At 46.5% G+C, this 12742-nt stretch overlaps 1 protein-coding gene and 1 long non-coding RNA gene across 2 annotated transcripts in view; one reads left to right on the forward strand and one right to left on the reverse strand.

The window, feature by feature from the left end:
- The first annotated feature begins 3759 nt into the window (after positions 1-3759).
- Positions 3760-5607, forward strand: LOC118014515. Its single transcript, XR_004680296.1, has 3 exons — positions 3760-3833; positions 3963-4012; positions 5247-5607. It is a non-coding gene; the product is annotated as an uncharacterized LOC118014515 (long non-coding RNA).
- A 3619-nt stretch (positions 5608-9226) lies between these two features.
- Positions 9227-12742, reverse strand: part of TBX19 (T-box transcription factor 19) — a 25218-nt gene continuing 21702 nt past the window's right edge. The window contains exon 8 of the mRNA XM_035010892.1: positions 9227-11031. Coding sequence (XP_034866783.1) covers positions 10746-11031 — 286 coding nt within the window. The 3' untranslated portion in view covers positions 9227-10745. The remainder of the gene's footprint in view (positions 11032-12742) is intronic.

Below are 12742 nucleotides of genomic sequence, written 5' to 3' on the forward strand. Positions count from 1 at the left end.
TAAATAAAATCTTTTTTAAAAAACACAGAAATGTCCTAAAAATCCATGCATCTGAATAATACATCATTCAAATAGTCCCTTTCTCAGGCAACTAGACAAACCACTTGCTTATTAAACTATTTATTCATCAAGACCTGCTTCAAAAGCCTCGTGTCACTGTTCCTGCCAAACTTAAACTGTTATATCATGGGCTTTGTCCATTCCCAATCAGATATCATCATTGAAATGCCCACTGTAAATCAGACCCTCAAATTCTATAAACATCCATCCTTGATCTTTCTCTTCTGAGACCATTAAAACTCTGTCAAGGTGGTTTATACTCCTTTACTGCAATAAGTAATAAACTCAATTTTGCTTCGTCAGCAGGTTTTCCTGGTGGTCTTTTGGGGGGTTGGCACACTGTGTTTTGTTCAACTGAACCCTGTCTCAGGCCTGGCCCTGAAGCTGTCCTCAATTCAAGATCAAAAAGCCCCAATCCTCTGTTGGGTTCATGCCAATTAAGGTGCATCTGAAGTCCACAAGCCAATGAATTGGCAAATAAATAATATTCTTCCCAGTAACACAGGACATATGTAATGGATTGGGGTTAAATTATCAAGATTGAACTGTTAATAGATTCTAGTTGCTACAAGAGAGAGGGCCAGATGTCTCTAGGAAAGCCGATTATGGTTGTCACTCGGATGCATCAGGCTCCCGAGGAGCCTGACAAGAGGAACACCAGCCATCTCCATCGTAGGGTTTAAGGGCCTGCAAGCAGAGGTGTCACAAGCCACCTCTGAGCACCTGAATTGCCACAGTGTGAGGTCCATTCCTTTTCATTTCCAGGACTTTATTTTTTAAGTGGAGTTAACATCCTGTCATCATTTTAGCCATTTCCTATGAAAACCTGCAGTCGGAAGTAGCTGCCATGCAGTTGAGAGCAAAGCCCTTCCTTGGAACAGAAAAGATAGGATCCCAAGAGCAAGAGATGAAGCCTCAGTGGCAAAATGCCAAGGCACTGGACGTTCCTTGTTCCTAAGTCTCTTGACGTGGAAGACACTGCAGTAGAATGAGTACAAAAATGACCCGCATTTGTCACTCCTTTCTGTATCCACACCTCTCGTGAAGCAAAATGGCTTCTTCTCACCGGGAAGCCATGTGGGAGGGTCAAGTGAGTGATCGCTACAGTCTTGTTGAATAAAACCACTGAGATTCAGGGTTTTACCTGCTGCCGCATCCAGGTCCTTAACAAAGACGCAGACCTTCATATGCACTGGAGGGAGGAAGTATGGAATTTGTATTTTCTTTTGAATGTGGGTCGAACAGAAATAGAAACATCACCCCACAGGAGCACAGAACTAGGGAGATGCTTTTCTACCCTGCTACCTTTTAAGTGCATTGCACTGAAATATTTATGCTTGCTGCTTTGCAAATATACAGAATCATATAAATGCTAAACTCATAACATTATTAATTTATTGGATATCTACAGGCCTTTAGCTCCAGGAATGTCAGGGAGTTGTTAAACGACAAATAACTTTTTAAAAAAAATTCCAAGATAAAATAATGACGTCAGCAGGAGTGAATGGATACTTAATAAAGGACAGAAGCATGAGGTCAAAATAGAAGAAAGAAGTTCATTTCCATTCAGAAACACTGGTTGAGCCTCTACAACAGAACGGGTGTTTGTGTTTATTGTTAGAAATACAAAGATGTGGGCGCCTGGGTGGCTCAGTCGTTAAGCGACTGCCTTCAGCTCAGGTCACAATCCCAGGGTCCTGGGATCGAGCCCCGCATCAGGCTCCCTGCTCCGCAGGAGGCCTGCTTCTCCCTCTCCCACTCCCCCTGCTTGTGTTCCCTCTCTCACTGTGTCTCTGTCAAATAAATAAATAAAATCTTAAAAAAAAAAGAAATACAAAGATGGAGATATAGCCACCGTTCTGGGGGAGCTTCATCCAATGTGGGAGAAAAGGCCTAAAAAAATAAAACAGAGGCAGTTATAGGAACCCTGACCTTCAAAAGGTGACATTGTCCATAAAAGAGCGAACTTGGGAACGTCCACCAACTGGCACTGGAAGAATTACATGGAAGATTATCCATCTTTGTCTGGGCTCTGAGTGGGAGAAAAGTTCTCCCTTCATAGTTTAAAACTTTGAACTGAGACATTGGATTTAAGGTCAGTTAGTCTAAAACCTTGGATCTGAGACTCTGGACTTAGCACTGGCTCAACATTTGGGAACAAGCAAACCCCAAGTTGCAAAAGTAACATTAAAATCAAGACTGGACTACTGTGGCAGATGGGTTTTTTCAACAATGGCCACGAGAACATTTCCCATATCACATTCTTTTCTCCCAGTATGGCTTTGGCATGCCTACTATCAAAAGGTAGAGTTCACATTCCCTCCTCCTTAAATCTGAATTGGTTGGAACTAGGACAGAAGGGATGCTATGACTTTCAAGGCCAGGTCATAAAAGGCAAGACAGTAATTTTTTAGATTTTTTTTTTTTTGAGAGAGAGAAAGTGTGCACATGACCAAGGGAGGAGGGCGGGGAGGAGGGGCAGAGGGAGAGAGAATCCCAAGCAGGTTCCACACCCAGTTCAGAGCCCAATGCAGGGCTCGATTTCATGACCCTGAGATCATGACCTGAGCCAAAATCAACAGTCGGACGCTTAACTGACTGAGCCACCCAGGTGCCCCTAAATAGACGTTATTAGAGCAGTTTTAGGTTCACAGAAAAACTGAGAGGAGGTTACAGAGATGTCCAGTATGCCCACTGTCTTCACACACGCATAGCCTCTCCCACCAGAGTCGTTACCATCAGTGAACCTACACTGAATATCATATGTGCCCCAACACCACAGTTCACATTAGGGTTCACACTTGGCGGTGTACATTCTATGGGTTGGACAAATGGATGACACGTATCCATCATTATAGTATCTATACAGATACTATATGCCCTAAAAATACTATAAAGATACTATTCACCACCCTAGAAACCCTCTGTGCTCTCCCTATTCATCCCTGTCTCCCCCCAGTCCCTGGAAGCCACCGCTGTTTTTATTATAACCACCACTCTTTTTTTTTTTTTAAAGATTTTATTTATTTATTTGACAGAGACAGCGAGAGCAGGAACACAAGCAGGGTGAGTGGGAGAGGGAGAAGCAGGCTTCCCGCTGAGCAAGGATCCCGATGCGGGGCTTGATCCCAGGACCCTGGGATCATGACCTGAGCCGAAGGCAGACGCTTAACGACTGAGCCACCCAGGCGCCCTATAACCACCACTCTTTTAGCCAGCTTTTTCCTGGTTCTCTTCAGGATGTTCAGTGATGTTCAGCCACCATGCCGTGAGCCTAAGCAGCTATTTGCAGAGGCCATATGCAGGCATTCTAGCCAACAGTTCCAGCTGAGGTCCCAGCTGACAGCCAGAGCAACCACCAGACACATGATTAACAAGTCTTCAGATGATTCAGCACCCAGCCTTTGGTTCTTCTCAGCTGAGGTCCCAGATATTGCGGAGCAGAGACCAGCCATCTCTGTTCTGCGCATTTTGAATTCCTGTCCAACAGAAGCCATAAGCGTTATAAATGGTGCTTGTCTCGATGCCACTAGGCTAGAGGTGGTTAGTTATGCCGCAATAGTAACCAGAACAACTGGGGATGAGCCAGATGTAGAAAATAGGAGCAAATGTCAACCTTTTTGAAAAAACACTCTCACAACTCAAACCAATCAAAAGCACAAATACACATGTAAGAATTTTATCATAAACACAAGTCAGCAGACTCAATAAGCTAGAGAATTCGTCCCCAGGAACCCAAGGTAACAATACAACAATCAGGAAGAGCACATAAAGTAAGTATCTTTAAAATTTTTTTAAATAACAAGCCATTGTAAAAATTAGGAATAGATTTTGCTGCTGCAAATAACACAAAACCAAAAATAACTGACTTAAACAAGATAGATTTTTTTTTTCTTATGTAGACAAAGCCCAGAAGAAAGAGGTTCTGGGACCGGTATGAGGGTTCAAAGAGGTTGGTGAACTCAGAATCCTTCCAGCTTGTTCTTCCATCCTCAAATCGTGGCCCGGGTCCTCTCTGCCATCACCACCAACTGCAGAAAGAGGGGAAACAGAGGCGAGAATGATTGCTACACCACACCTTCCATACCTGTGATTCTCTCCTCACTCTGTGCTCTCTTATGTCTCTTGGCTGCCAAACACCTGCCAAGTTTTATGCAGTCATCAATAATCTCTTCCCCTCAACCTGATGTCCTCTCAGGAACTCATTTAATTACTAGCTAAATAATAGGTAATTTCTATTGCCTACAGCATTGTAAGCAACAGAAAATTGACTTAGATATTCACCACAGATAATATTTACATAATAAAAGAGAGGTTTTGTCTTAACCCAAAAGAAACACAAATTAGAAAAAAAAAAAAACTGGAGTAGGTCAGGCTCCAGAAGATACATACTTTGGGGGTCCTTTTTCTTTGGCTTTCAAATCCTATCACATACTGTAATCGACTCCATTCACGGGCGATGCTAAACCAATGTTTTCTCATCTGAAAAGAGAATGGACTACAAAAATGCATTCTAAAACCCTTGTAACAAAACAATCTTGCAACAACCAGAAATGTGCAAGGGTTGAATTTACTATGCTGCGTTGGGATGTGGTTGTGATTCGGGGGGACGGAGAGAGTAAGCATCTTCGAAAAGAAGATAGACACTCTCTCTGCTAGTGATCCAGAGAGAAGGTGGGAAGCCACAGAAGAAAAATGCTTGCTTTCTTCTGGGCATGTCTTGGTTTGGATATCAAAGAATTTAATTATCTACTGAGGGTATTTCAACTAATGAATGAAAAGATAATCTTCCAGGATGGAGGGTTAGGTGGGAGCTAGACAGGGCACTAAAGACACAGTGTTCAGACTCAAAAGGGTCCCTCCCTTTGCATTCCACTTAGATGAAGGTCAAGAACAGGTTAAACTAATATACACACTGAAAGTGGTCACAAGAGTGTTTATCTTGGGGGTGAGCCTTCTGGGATGCTGGAAATGTTCTCTATCTTGATCTTGTTGGGGGTTTTATAAGTAGATACATCTGTAAACATTCATCAAGCCATACACTTAATATTTGTTTACTTACTGAATGTTACATCTCAATACAAATAAAAAATCTTTAAAATAGACTCCAATAAATGGAAGGTGATTGAATTCTACCAAGTTTTCTAGATGTATGTAACCTGTCATGTTTCGTTTCCCTCTATAAGCACTGAGCCTTCAGAAAAAAAGACGTTACAGCTTGGTTTGAGTATCACTGCGGAATGGTCACGTGTCCACACCGGAGCCAGCCCCAGAGCCCAGTGCAACAGAGGCTGTGGTGATTTGAAAGATTCATCGGGAATCTAAAAGCTGCAAAATCTAACTGCCCCGCCTCACAGAACATTCTCCCTCCATTGCCAACCGACGAGGATCTGGGTTCGCTTCTGCTAATGGGAACAGGGGTTTCCCTTGCAGCCCCTTCTGTATACTTTGGTACTCATGATCCAAGACCCTAACAGCAGCCTAAGAACCAAGATGTGTGTGGTATTACCAGGCAGACAAGCTGAGCAGTGGGACAATGAGTGTGTCCCCACTAGGACCCAGCCAAGCATGGGGATAGTCTCCACGAGTCAATCAGAGAGAGATGTTTGTCCAACTAGACCGTGACTTGTGCTTAGCACGGAATCTAGCCAGTATGTTGGATCCTCCAATGGGAAAATCTTTACCTAAAGGGATCATCTCAGTCCCTTTTCTAGGCTAGACTAGTCACGTGTGCTAACAAAGCTGTCTACTTGCCACAGCTTTTAACCATTTGCCTTAATAGGTGTTTCCAATTCCATTTTGTTCACAATAAATGTCAAGTTTCAGCTCCATTTCCTCCATTTTGAAGGCATTTTTGGTGCATTTCCACAGGCCTAACATAGCCTGTAACATAGTGAAACTTGGACTTAATGAGCCTTCTGTGTGTTTGACATGTTCGGCTGCTTGTTCTTCCTGTAGTTAATGGGACACCAGTAGTGAGTGTCAGAAACCCCCAAACCAACCAACACAGCAGGATGGAATGTGAGCATGGTGGCCCCCCACTAAAGACCTACAGGGTGGGAGGAAGGCAGACAGTTCCCCCATGAGTGTGGGAAGGGGGGTGTGGGATTCTTGTCCCAGAAGTTTGGGGTGCTGGGCAGACACAGATGTCTCTATAACAAGGATAGAAAGATCTGCTATCTCCAGACAACAGAAACTCTTCGCTTAGGCTTTTTTCGGCACCGTGTATCCCCACCCAGACCTCTGTTCCAGGAGGCCCGTGTTCGCTCTATCAACCTGTCCAGGAGCCACCAAGGGGTTCAGTGAGGTGGGAAAGGGTAAAGAAAATAAAAGGGAGAGGTTGAAACAAGTTATCAGTGGAATGCTTCAGTTGCTCTTCTCCAACTTTGACATGCAGTTTATAAAACCGAATTTATATTCTCCAAAATTGTGATATTTTAACTTGCTGATATTCATCCAAATCTATTCCAGTCTTGGGGGAAAGTGGCAAATACCTACTAGGCTTCAAATATCTTTTATTGAGGGTTTTTTCTTTCCAGTATTTATGTGACATTTTTATTTCCTTCTTTATGAACTCTGCTCGTCATGCTCATAACAAAAAGATGATGATGGTGGGTTTTTTCTTACATACTCATAGATAGATTTTATATATTAAGGAAAATACCCACTATATTAGGAAAGGCAAATATTTTCCCAGTTGTTAATGGTTGCTTTATATTTTAACTTTTTTTTTTTTAAAGATTTTATTTATTTATTTGAGAGAGAGAGTGAGAGAGAGAAAGAGCACAAGAGGGGGGAGCGGGAGAGGGAGAAGCAGACTCCCTGCTGAGCAGGGAGCCCGATGCGGGACTCGATCCCGGGACTCCAGGATCATGACCTGAGCCAAAGGCAGTCGCTTAACCAACTGAGCCACCCAGGCGCCCTATATTTTAACTTTTTATTGATGTTCAATATATAGAAAAAAGTTTACAAATCTTACTGTGCAGATAAATAAGTTTTCACAAACTGAACATACATGTAAAACCAATATATAGGTCAAGAAATGTAACTGAAGAGGAATCACAAGAGAATCCCTTTTTATTCACCTTCCTGTCTCTACTCAGTTCCAAAAATAACCATTACTCTGTTTTCTAATATTATAGAATGGTATGTAAGTTTTAAAAATTTATGAAATTTAAATCAAACAGTATGTAATTTTTGTATCTTGTCTCTTATGTTTGTGGTACTACATTTGCAATATTGTTTATAATATTATGTTTTTAAACTTCCTCCATTCTATTTTGTGTAGCAAGTGATCAATCATTATTACGTATAATATTGCATTATTTAAATTATACCATGTTTATTTACCCATTTTGTTCTTTTTTTATTTAAATTCAATTAATTAACCTTAACCATAGATTTTTCACTCTCCTCCTATTACGTCCTTCTTCCCAGCCCTAGGAGGTGCCCACTGAGTGTCAGGAAGCACCTGGAAGCACCTGGCCTAGGTACGGTGGGCTGAGGTGTTTGGTGACAAGGCTCTGACTCACCTGGAGCAGCGAGGGCTGGTGAGGTCACGCAGACCAAACAAAGGCCCCACAAGGGGAGACACCTCCACAGACCAGGCTTTGCTAAAAGAATTGTATTAACTCTTTATTCCAATGGGATTTTTTTAAAGAGTTATGTATTTATTTGAGAGAGAGAGAATGCAGGGGGAAGGGGCAGAGGGAGAGGGAGAGAATCTCCAGCAGACTCTTCGCTGAGCTTAGGGCCCGACGTGGGGCTCAGTCTCACGACCCTGAGATCACAACCTGAGCAGAAACCAAGAGTCAGACCCTCAAATGACTGAGCCACCCAGGCGCCCCTATTCCAGTGGGATTTAGGTTTCTCTTAAATTCAGTGTGACAGGCCTAAATCTCTGAAGTGCCATCACTGTTGTTTTATAATGAGCTGGGTGAAGAGGGTGCCTGGGCAAGGAAGGGGTATTAAAGGCTCTAAAGTTTGTCTGGTACATCAGAGACTCTGCCATTCATTAAAATGACTTAAGCAACCAAGGGTTGTTCTCCCAATCAGAAATTAGACTATCTGGAGAAACCTCCAGAAAGCATATCGCTCTGGTTGCACGGCTGACACCACGCAAACGGAGACCCTCGATGCAGAGCCAGGCATCGTGTCACCTGTTCAAAAATCAAGGCAGGGTCCAGGCTGATGAGACACAATCACCCAAAACTCAGCTAACATTTATGCTGTCGCTGTACAGAGGACCCAATCCCCCGAGCAAGATGGATTAGAAAAGAAGAAGGTTATCAGCTTCTTTCTGCCCTCTGACCTGGGCCAAGTTTCCCGTCCGCTCCAGGCTGGGGGAAGGGGGGCAGAAAGGGCAAGACCAGAGACAGGTTCATGGACCTAATTCTGCTTGCTGAGCTCCGGCTGCATGACCGACGGCTTTGGTGACCAGGGCAGAGCCTGGGCCAGGCCTGCTGGGCAGCTGGAGGCTGCCGTAGCCTAAACTTCTAACGGAATGAGAAATGGCCACTTTTTAAAACTTACCAAAATAGCATCTTGCAGAGATGCTAATATATTAATATCTTAATGGCCTCTTACACTGTCACAGGGGAACTAGGGGACCAAAAACACTCCTGCCTCAGGGACGTGCTGAGCAGGCAGCTTTTCAAAGAGCAGCCGTGTTGGTACTTGGGGCCTCAGTCACTCATACATCAATTAGGGACCTGGAGCACTGGGCAGGCTGCCCTGAGAGCATAAAGTGGCTTCCCGGGACACCATGTGGCTGGAGGGGCATTGTTTCCAGAGAGCCGAGTCCAAAAATGGAATGGCACGGAAAGATCGGGCAGTGCTAACCACAGAGTGGTGAAGGCCCGTTCCCTGTAGAAAGAGCCAAGCACTCAATAGCGTCATGTCTGGACACCCCAGACTAAGGCTTGGCGTGTGGTGGGCTTGCATGGGCTCAGCTGATAGAACAGAGGTGGGAGCAGGGTCTGAGCAGAACCTTCTTCCACTGCCTCAGGGACACCCCACGTGAGCACTCCGTTGGCGCAGGGTGATTGATAACGGTCTGGGAGAGCAATGCATCACACCGGTCTGGAAACCTCACTCCCGTAGTTAGCAGCGCATCCCGCAGTGGTAGAAAAGGAAAAAGGCAAACCAAGGACCAGCGACTTTGCTCACTGGCTCCATTCTTGCTGTAGCAACAACCTTGGCCAGGGCGGAGGTCGAAACTCTTACCTGAAATGAGGTTCCTGCAAGATTTATCACTCTATTTCTCTATTCTAGGCAAGTCGGTTCCAAACTTGGCTCTGCGACTGTTGTCTGGAGCACTTGTTGACATGCAGATTCCTGGGCTCCAGCCCTAAAGATTCTGATCCGGTAGGGATGGAGTGTACCCAGGAATCTGTGTTTCTAACAGGTGCTCCTGGTCATCCTGGCACAGGGGATCCAAGGACCAATATTTGGAAGTAACCGCTCCAGCCCACACTGTTTCCATGGCATCAATCGCTGCAGATGGGCTATGGCTCAGACAGGGAGCCCAGGGGGAGCACCCAGCATGTTCTGGGCTCCCAACACTGACATACTAGTGTGTCCCGGATGCGTGTCTCCAGCTCTGCCTCACAGGGGGCCCCACGGCTCTCGTTTTTAGCACACATGCTCTACACACCAATTGCACTCCGTCAGTTTATTGGGCACCTACTATAGACAAGGCAGTACCAGGTGCTGCAGGGTACAAAGACAACAAGGCTAGTCCTCACCCTCAAGGGGCTCACAGTCTAGTGGGAAAGAGACACACTCACAGGTAAACAAAAATACAAGGCAGAATGGGACGAGCTCTCGCACAGAGGCAAAGCCCCTGGGACGGCAGGCAGCCGAGCAAGGTCCCACGTGCCGAGGCCGGTCAGGTGTTGGATGCAGGCAGTGGCGCTTCGGCCAGTCCCCTGGGGACAAGCAGGATTCACACAGGTGGGACTGACCAGAGAAGGATGTTTCAGGCCCAGGGAAGGCGTAGAGGGGGGAAAAGTATGCTGAATGTCTGCCTTGACCGAAACATAGGCTGCTAATGGGATAATGAAGGGAACTGAAGCTGGAAACGTGGTTTGAGGCTAGATGGTAGGGGGTGTCCTTATGGTCAGGATGTCTGACTTCGTTCTGTAGGCAATGGTGAGCCATGGAAGGTTTCTGAGCAAGGGAGGACATGACCTCATTTCCTCAATTCCAGGTACATGGCTATAATACATGATTAGGGCTACTGTTGATAACTTCACTCTGGGGACTTACACCCTCTCTTGGTCTCAAAGCAGAAGCCCTGGGGCCACAGATACTTTCCAGGGCTGCACAAGGCTAGGAAGCCTTAGTCCAGGTAAATTCGGAGCTCACTTAACAGCTTTGCATCACCTCCATAGAACAGGAAGCGGGGCCTTCTAGAATCATTTGAAAGAAAGGGGCAGGGCCAAGGAAGGTAGTCCTTGAACCCTGGTGACCTAAGCATGTCATGGATGAGCTGCAGAGAAAATGGGAGTGCGAAAAGAAACCAGGGAGCATCACCAAACTAAACCACCTCCCGTTACCCACCCCACCCTCTAGCTCGCTGGGTGGGGAGACCCTGCAGTCTAACTCCCTAGAATCAGTAGATGGGGTTTCTAAATGCTCTATACAGACAAGGTTCTCCGCTGACACCTTCCCTAGGATCCTGCCTAGCTATCCAGGGAGGAGGGAGAATGGCGCCCTCCCCCACCTGGGCCACCCCAGCCTGAGAAGGGATGTGAGGCCACTGCTGTCCAGGTGGACACGGCGATGCTGGTCAGCGAGGGCTCCCCCAGAACCTCCACACCCGCCGAAGTGGGTGCCTGGGCAGAGAGGGGCGAAGTCACAGCTGGACTCCCCAGAAGAAATGCTCCTGGGGAGCTGGTGTGCACGTCGGGGCCGGGCCCGGCCGGGCCCCCGCCGCTGTTGCTGATGGTCCACAGGCATGGGTAGGGGCTGCAGAGACAGAGACACAGAATGCTTGAGGACGCTTCCAGAAAGGCCGGCCAGCTGCCCGGCACATACACGGTGCGAGAGGGCCCAGGTCCAGGAAGAGGGTGCCCAGCCACGGCTTTCTTTCTAGCTCTGACACAGAATAGCCCTGTGCCTGTGGGGAAGCTGAGGCGAGCAGGGAAATGCAGTGCAATAAGCATATAATTAGGCGTCCTGACCTGAATTTCCACGCTTGGCCCTGCCACTGGCAAGTTTGATTTTGAACACAGCATTTCATTTCTGGAGGCCTGCCCTGCAGCCGCGTGGGTGGGCAGGAGAGCAACGGGGGGGGGGATCTGGACGGCAAGGCCTGCAGGGAGGACCACTCACTGGCAAGAGAACTGACGTGGTGCAGCAGCCAGGACACACAGGTGTCGGGAAAAGCGGGTTTGCATCCCAGCTCCACCACTTACTCCTCCGTGACCTTGGTCCAATTCACATCTCTGAGTCTCAGCTTCCTCATCTTCAAGACTCAGGGTGATAATTATGCACACGTTACAGATGTTGTTGTGACGATTGAAGAAGAAGATGAGCAGATGGTGCCTAGCACACGGCACTCACCAAAGGGCGGTGGTTATAATGAACTCTTCCATTCCTGGTCTCCACCCAACAGCTCTGGTCCCTGGCAGAAAGGCTGGGGAGCGAGACCTCCTCGTGGGACTTCTCTTATTCTAAAGCCCTGGTTCACAGACCTGGCTGCACATTGGAACCCCTGAGCAAGTTCCAAAATAATACTGATGCCTGGGTCCTGCTGCCACGGATCCTGACTCAACCAGTCTGGCATGCAGCCCCAGGGATCAGGATTTTTAAAAGCTTTCCAGTGTATCATAATGGGCAGCAATATTTGCACCCGAACACAGACGAACATGCCTGCTCTTGGAACAGGTGGGATAAACACCCATGCTCTAAGCCTTCGGCCATCCCTAGGTCCTGACATTTTAGAGTCTCTGCATCTTCTCATACTGCACTGCGTGCAAATAGGCTCATTACGCGGTGACGGTCCTGGGCTATTCTCTAGCAGAATCTTTATGGAGTCAGTAGTGGGTTAAACATGCTACTGAGGGAACGAGAGGGAGAAATGCCACCTGCACTCTGTGCCCTAGTCCAGAGACTACAGACCTCACTGGGCCAGAGGAAACCCACGGAAGGCCAGGCTCTGAGTGTTTGCTTGTTGTGTGTTTGGGTGTTAGGCAGCTCGGCTTGCCGAGATTTGGGGCCTGATCTCCAGAAGAGACGCTTCCACAACATCGCTCAGGGCAGAACCCCTTCCTGATGCCTCCCGGGCCGGTGGGAAAACCATGCACTCAGTTATACCTCTGACTGCGTGACCTTCAGGACGTTTTTAATGCTTCTGAGCTTTAGTCTCTCCAACAGTAAAATAGGAATTTTAACGCCAGCCTTGTGGATGTCTTTGATACTATAAATTACTTGCATAAAGTATCTAGGACAGAACCTGCCACACGATTATTTAATATCTTCAAGGACTCACTGTCTCCCTTCCTACCACAACCCAAATCCACGCTTTTCCCTTAGATAATCCAGTCGAGCACTGCCCAATAGATATAAAATGTGAGCCACAACAGCAAGGCTGAATTTTCTAGTAGCCACATGAAAGAAAAGAAAGAAAAAAAGAAAGAAAGAAAGAAAGAAAGAAGAGAGAGAAAGGAAGAAAGAA

The sequence above is a fragment of the Mirounga leonina genome, unplaced genomic scaffold, assembly GCF_011800145.1.
Source record: "Mirounga leonina isolate KUSES-001 unplaced genomic scaffold, KU_Mleo_1.0 Mir_154, whole genome shotgun sequence".
In the NCBI taxonomy this organism is placed as follows: domain Eukaryota; kingdom Metazoa; phylum Chordata; class Mammalia; order Carnivora; family Phocidae; genus Mirounga; species Mirounga leonina.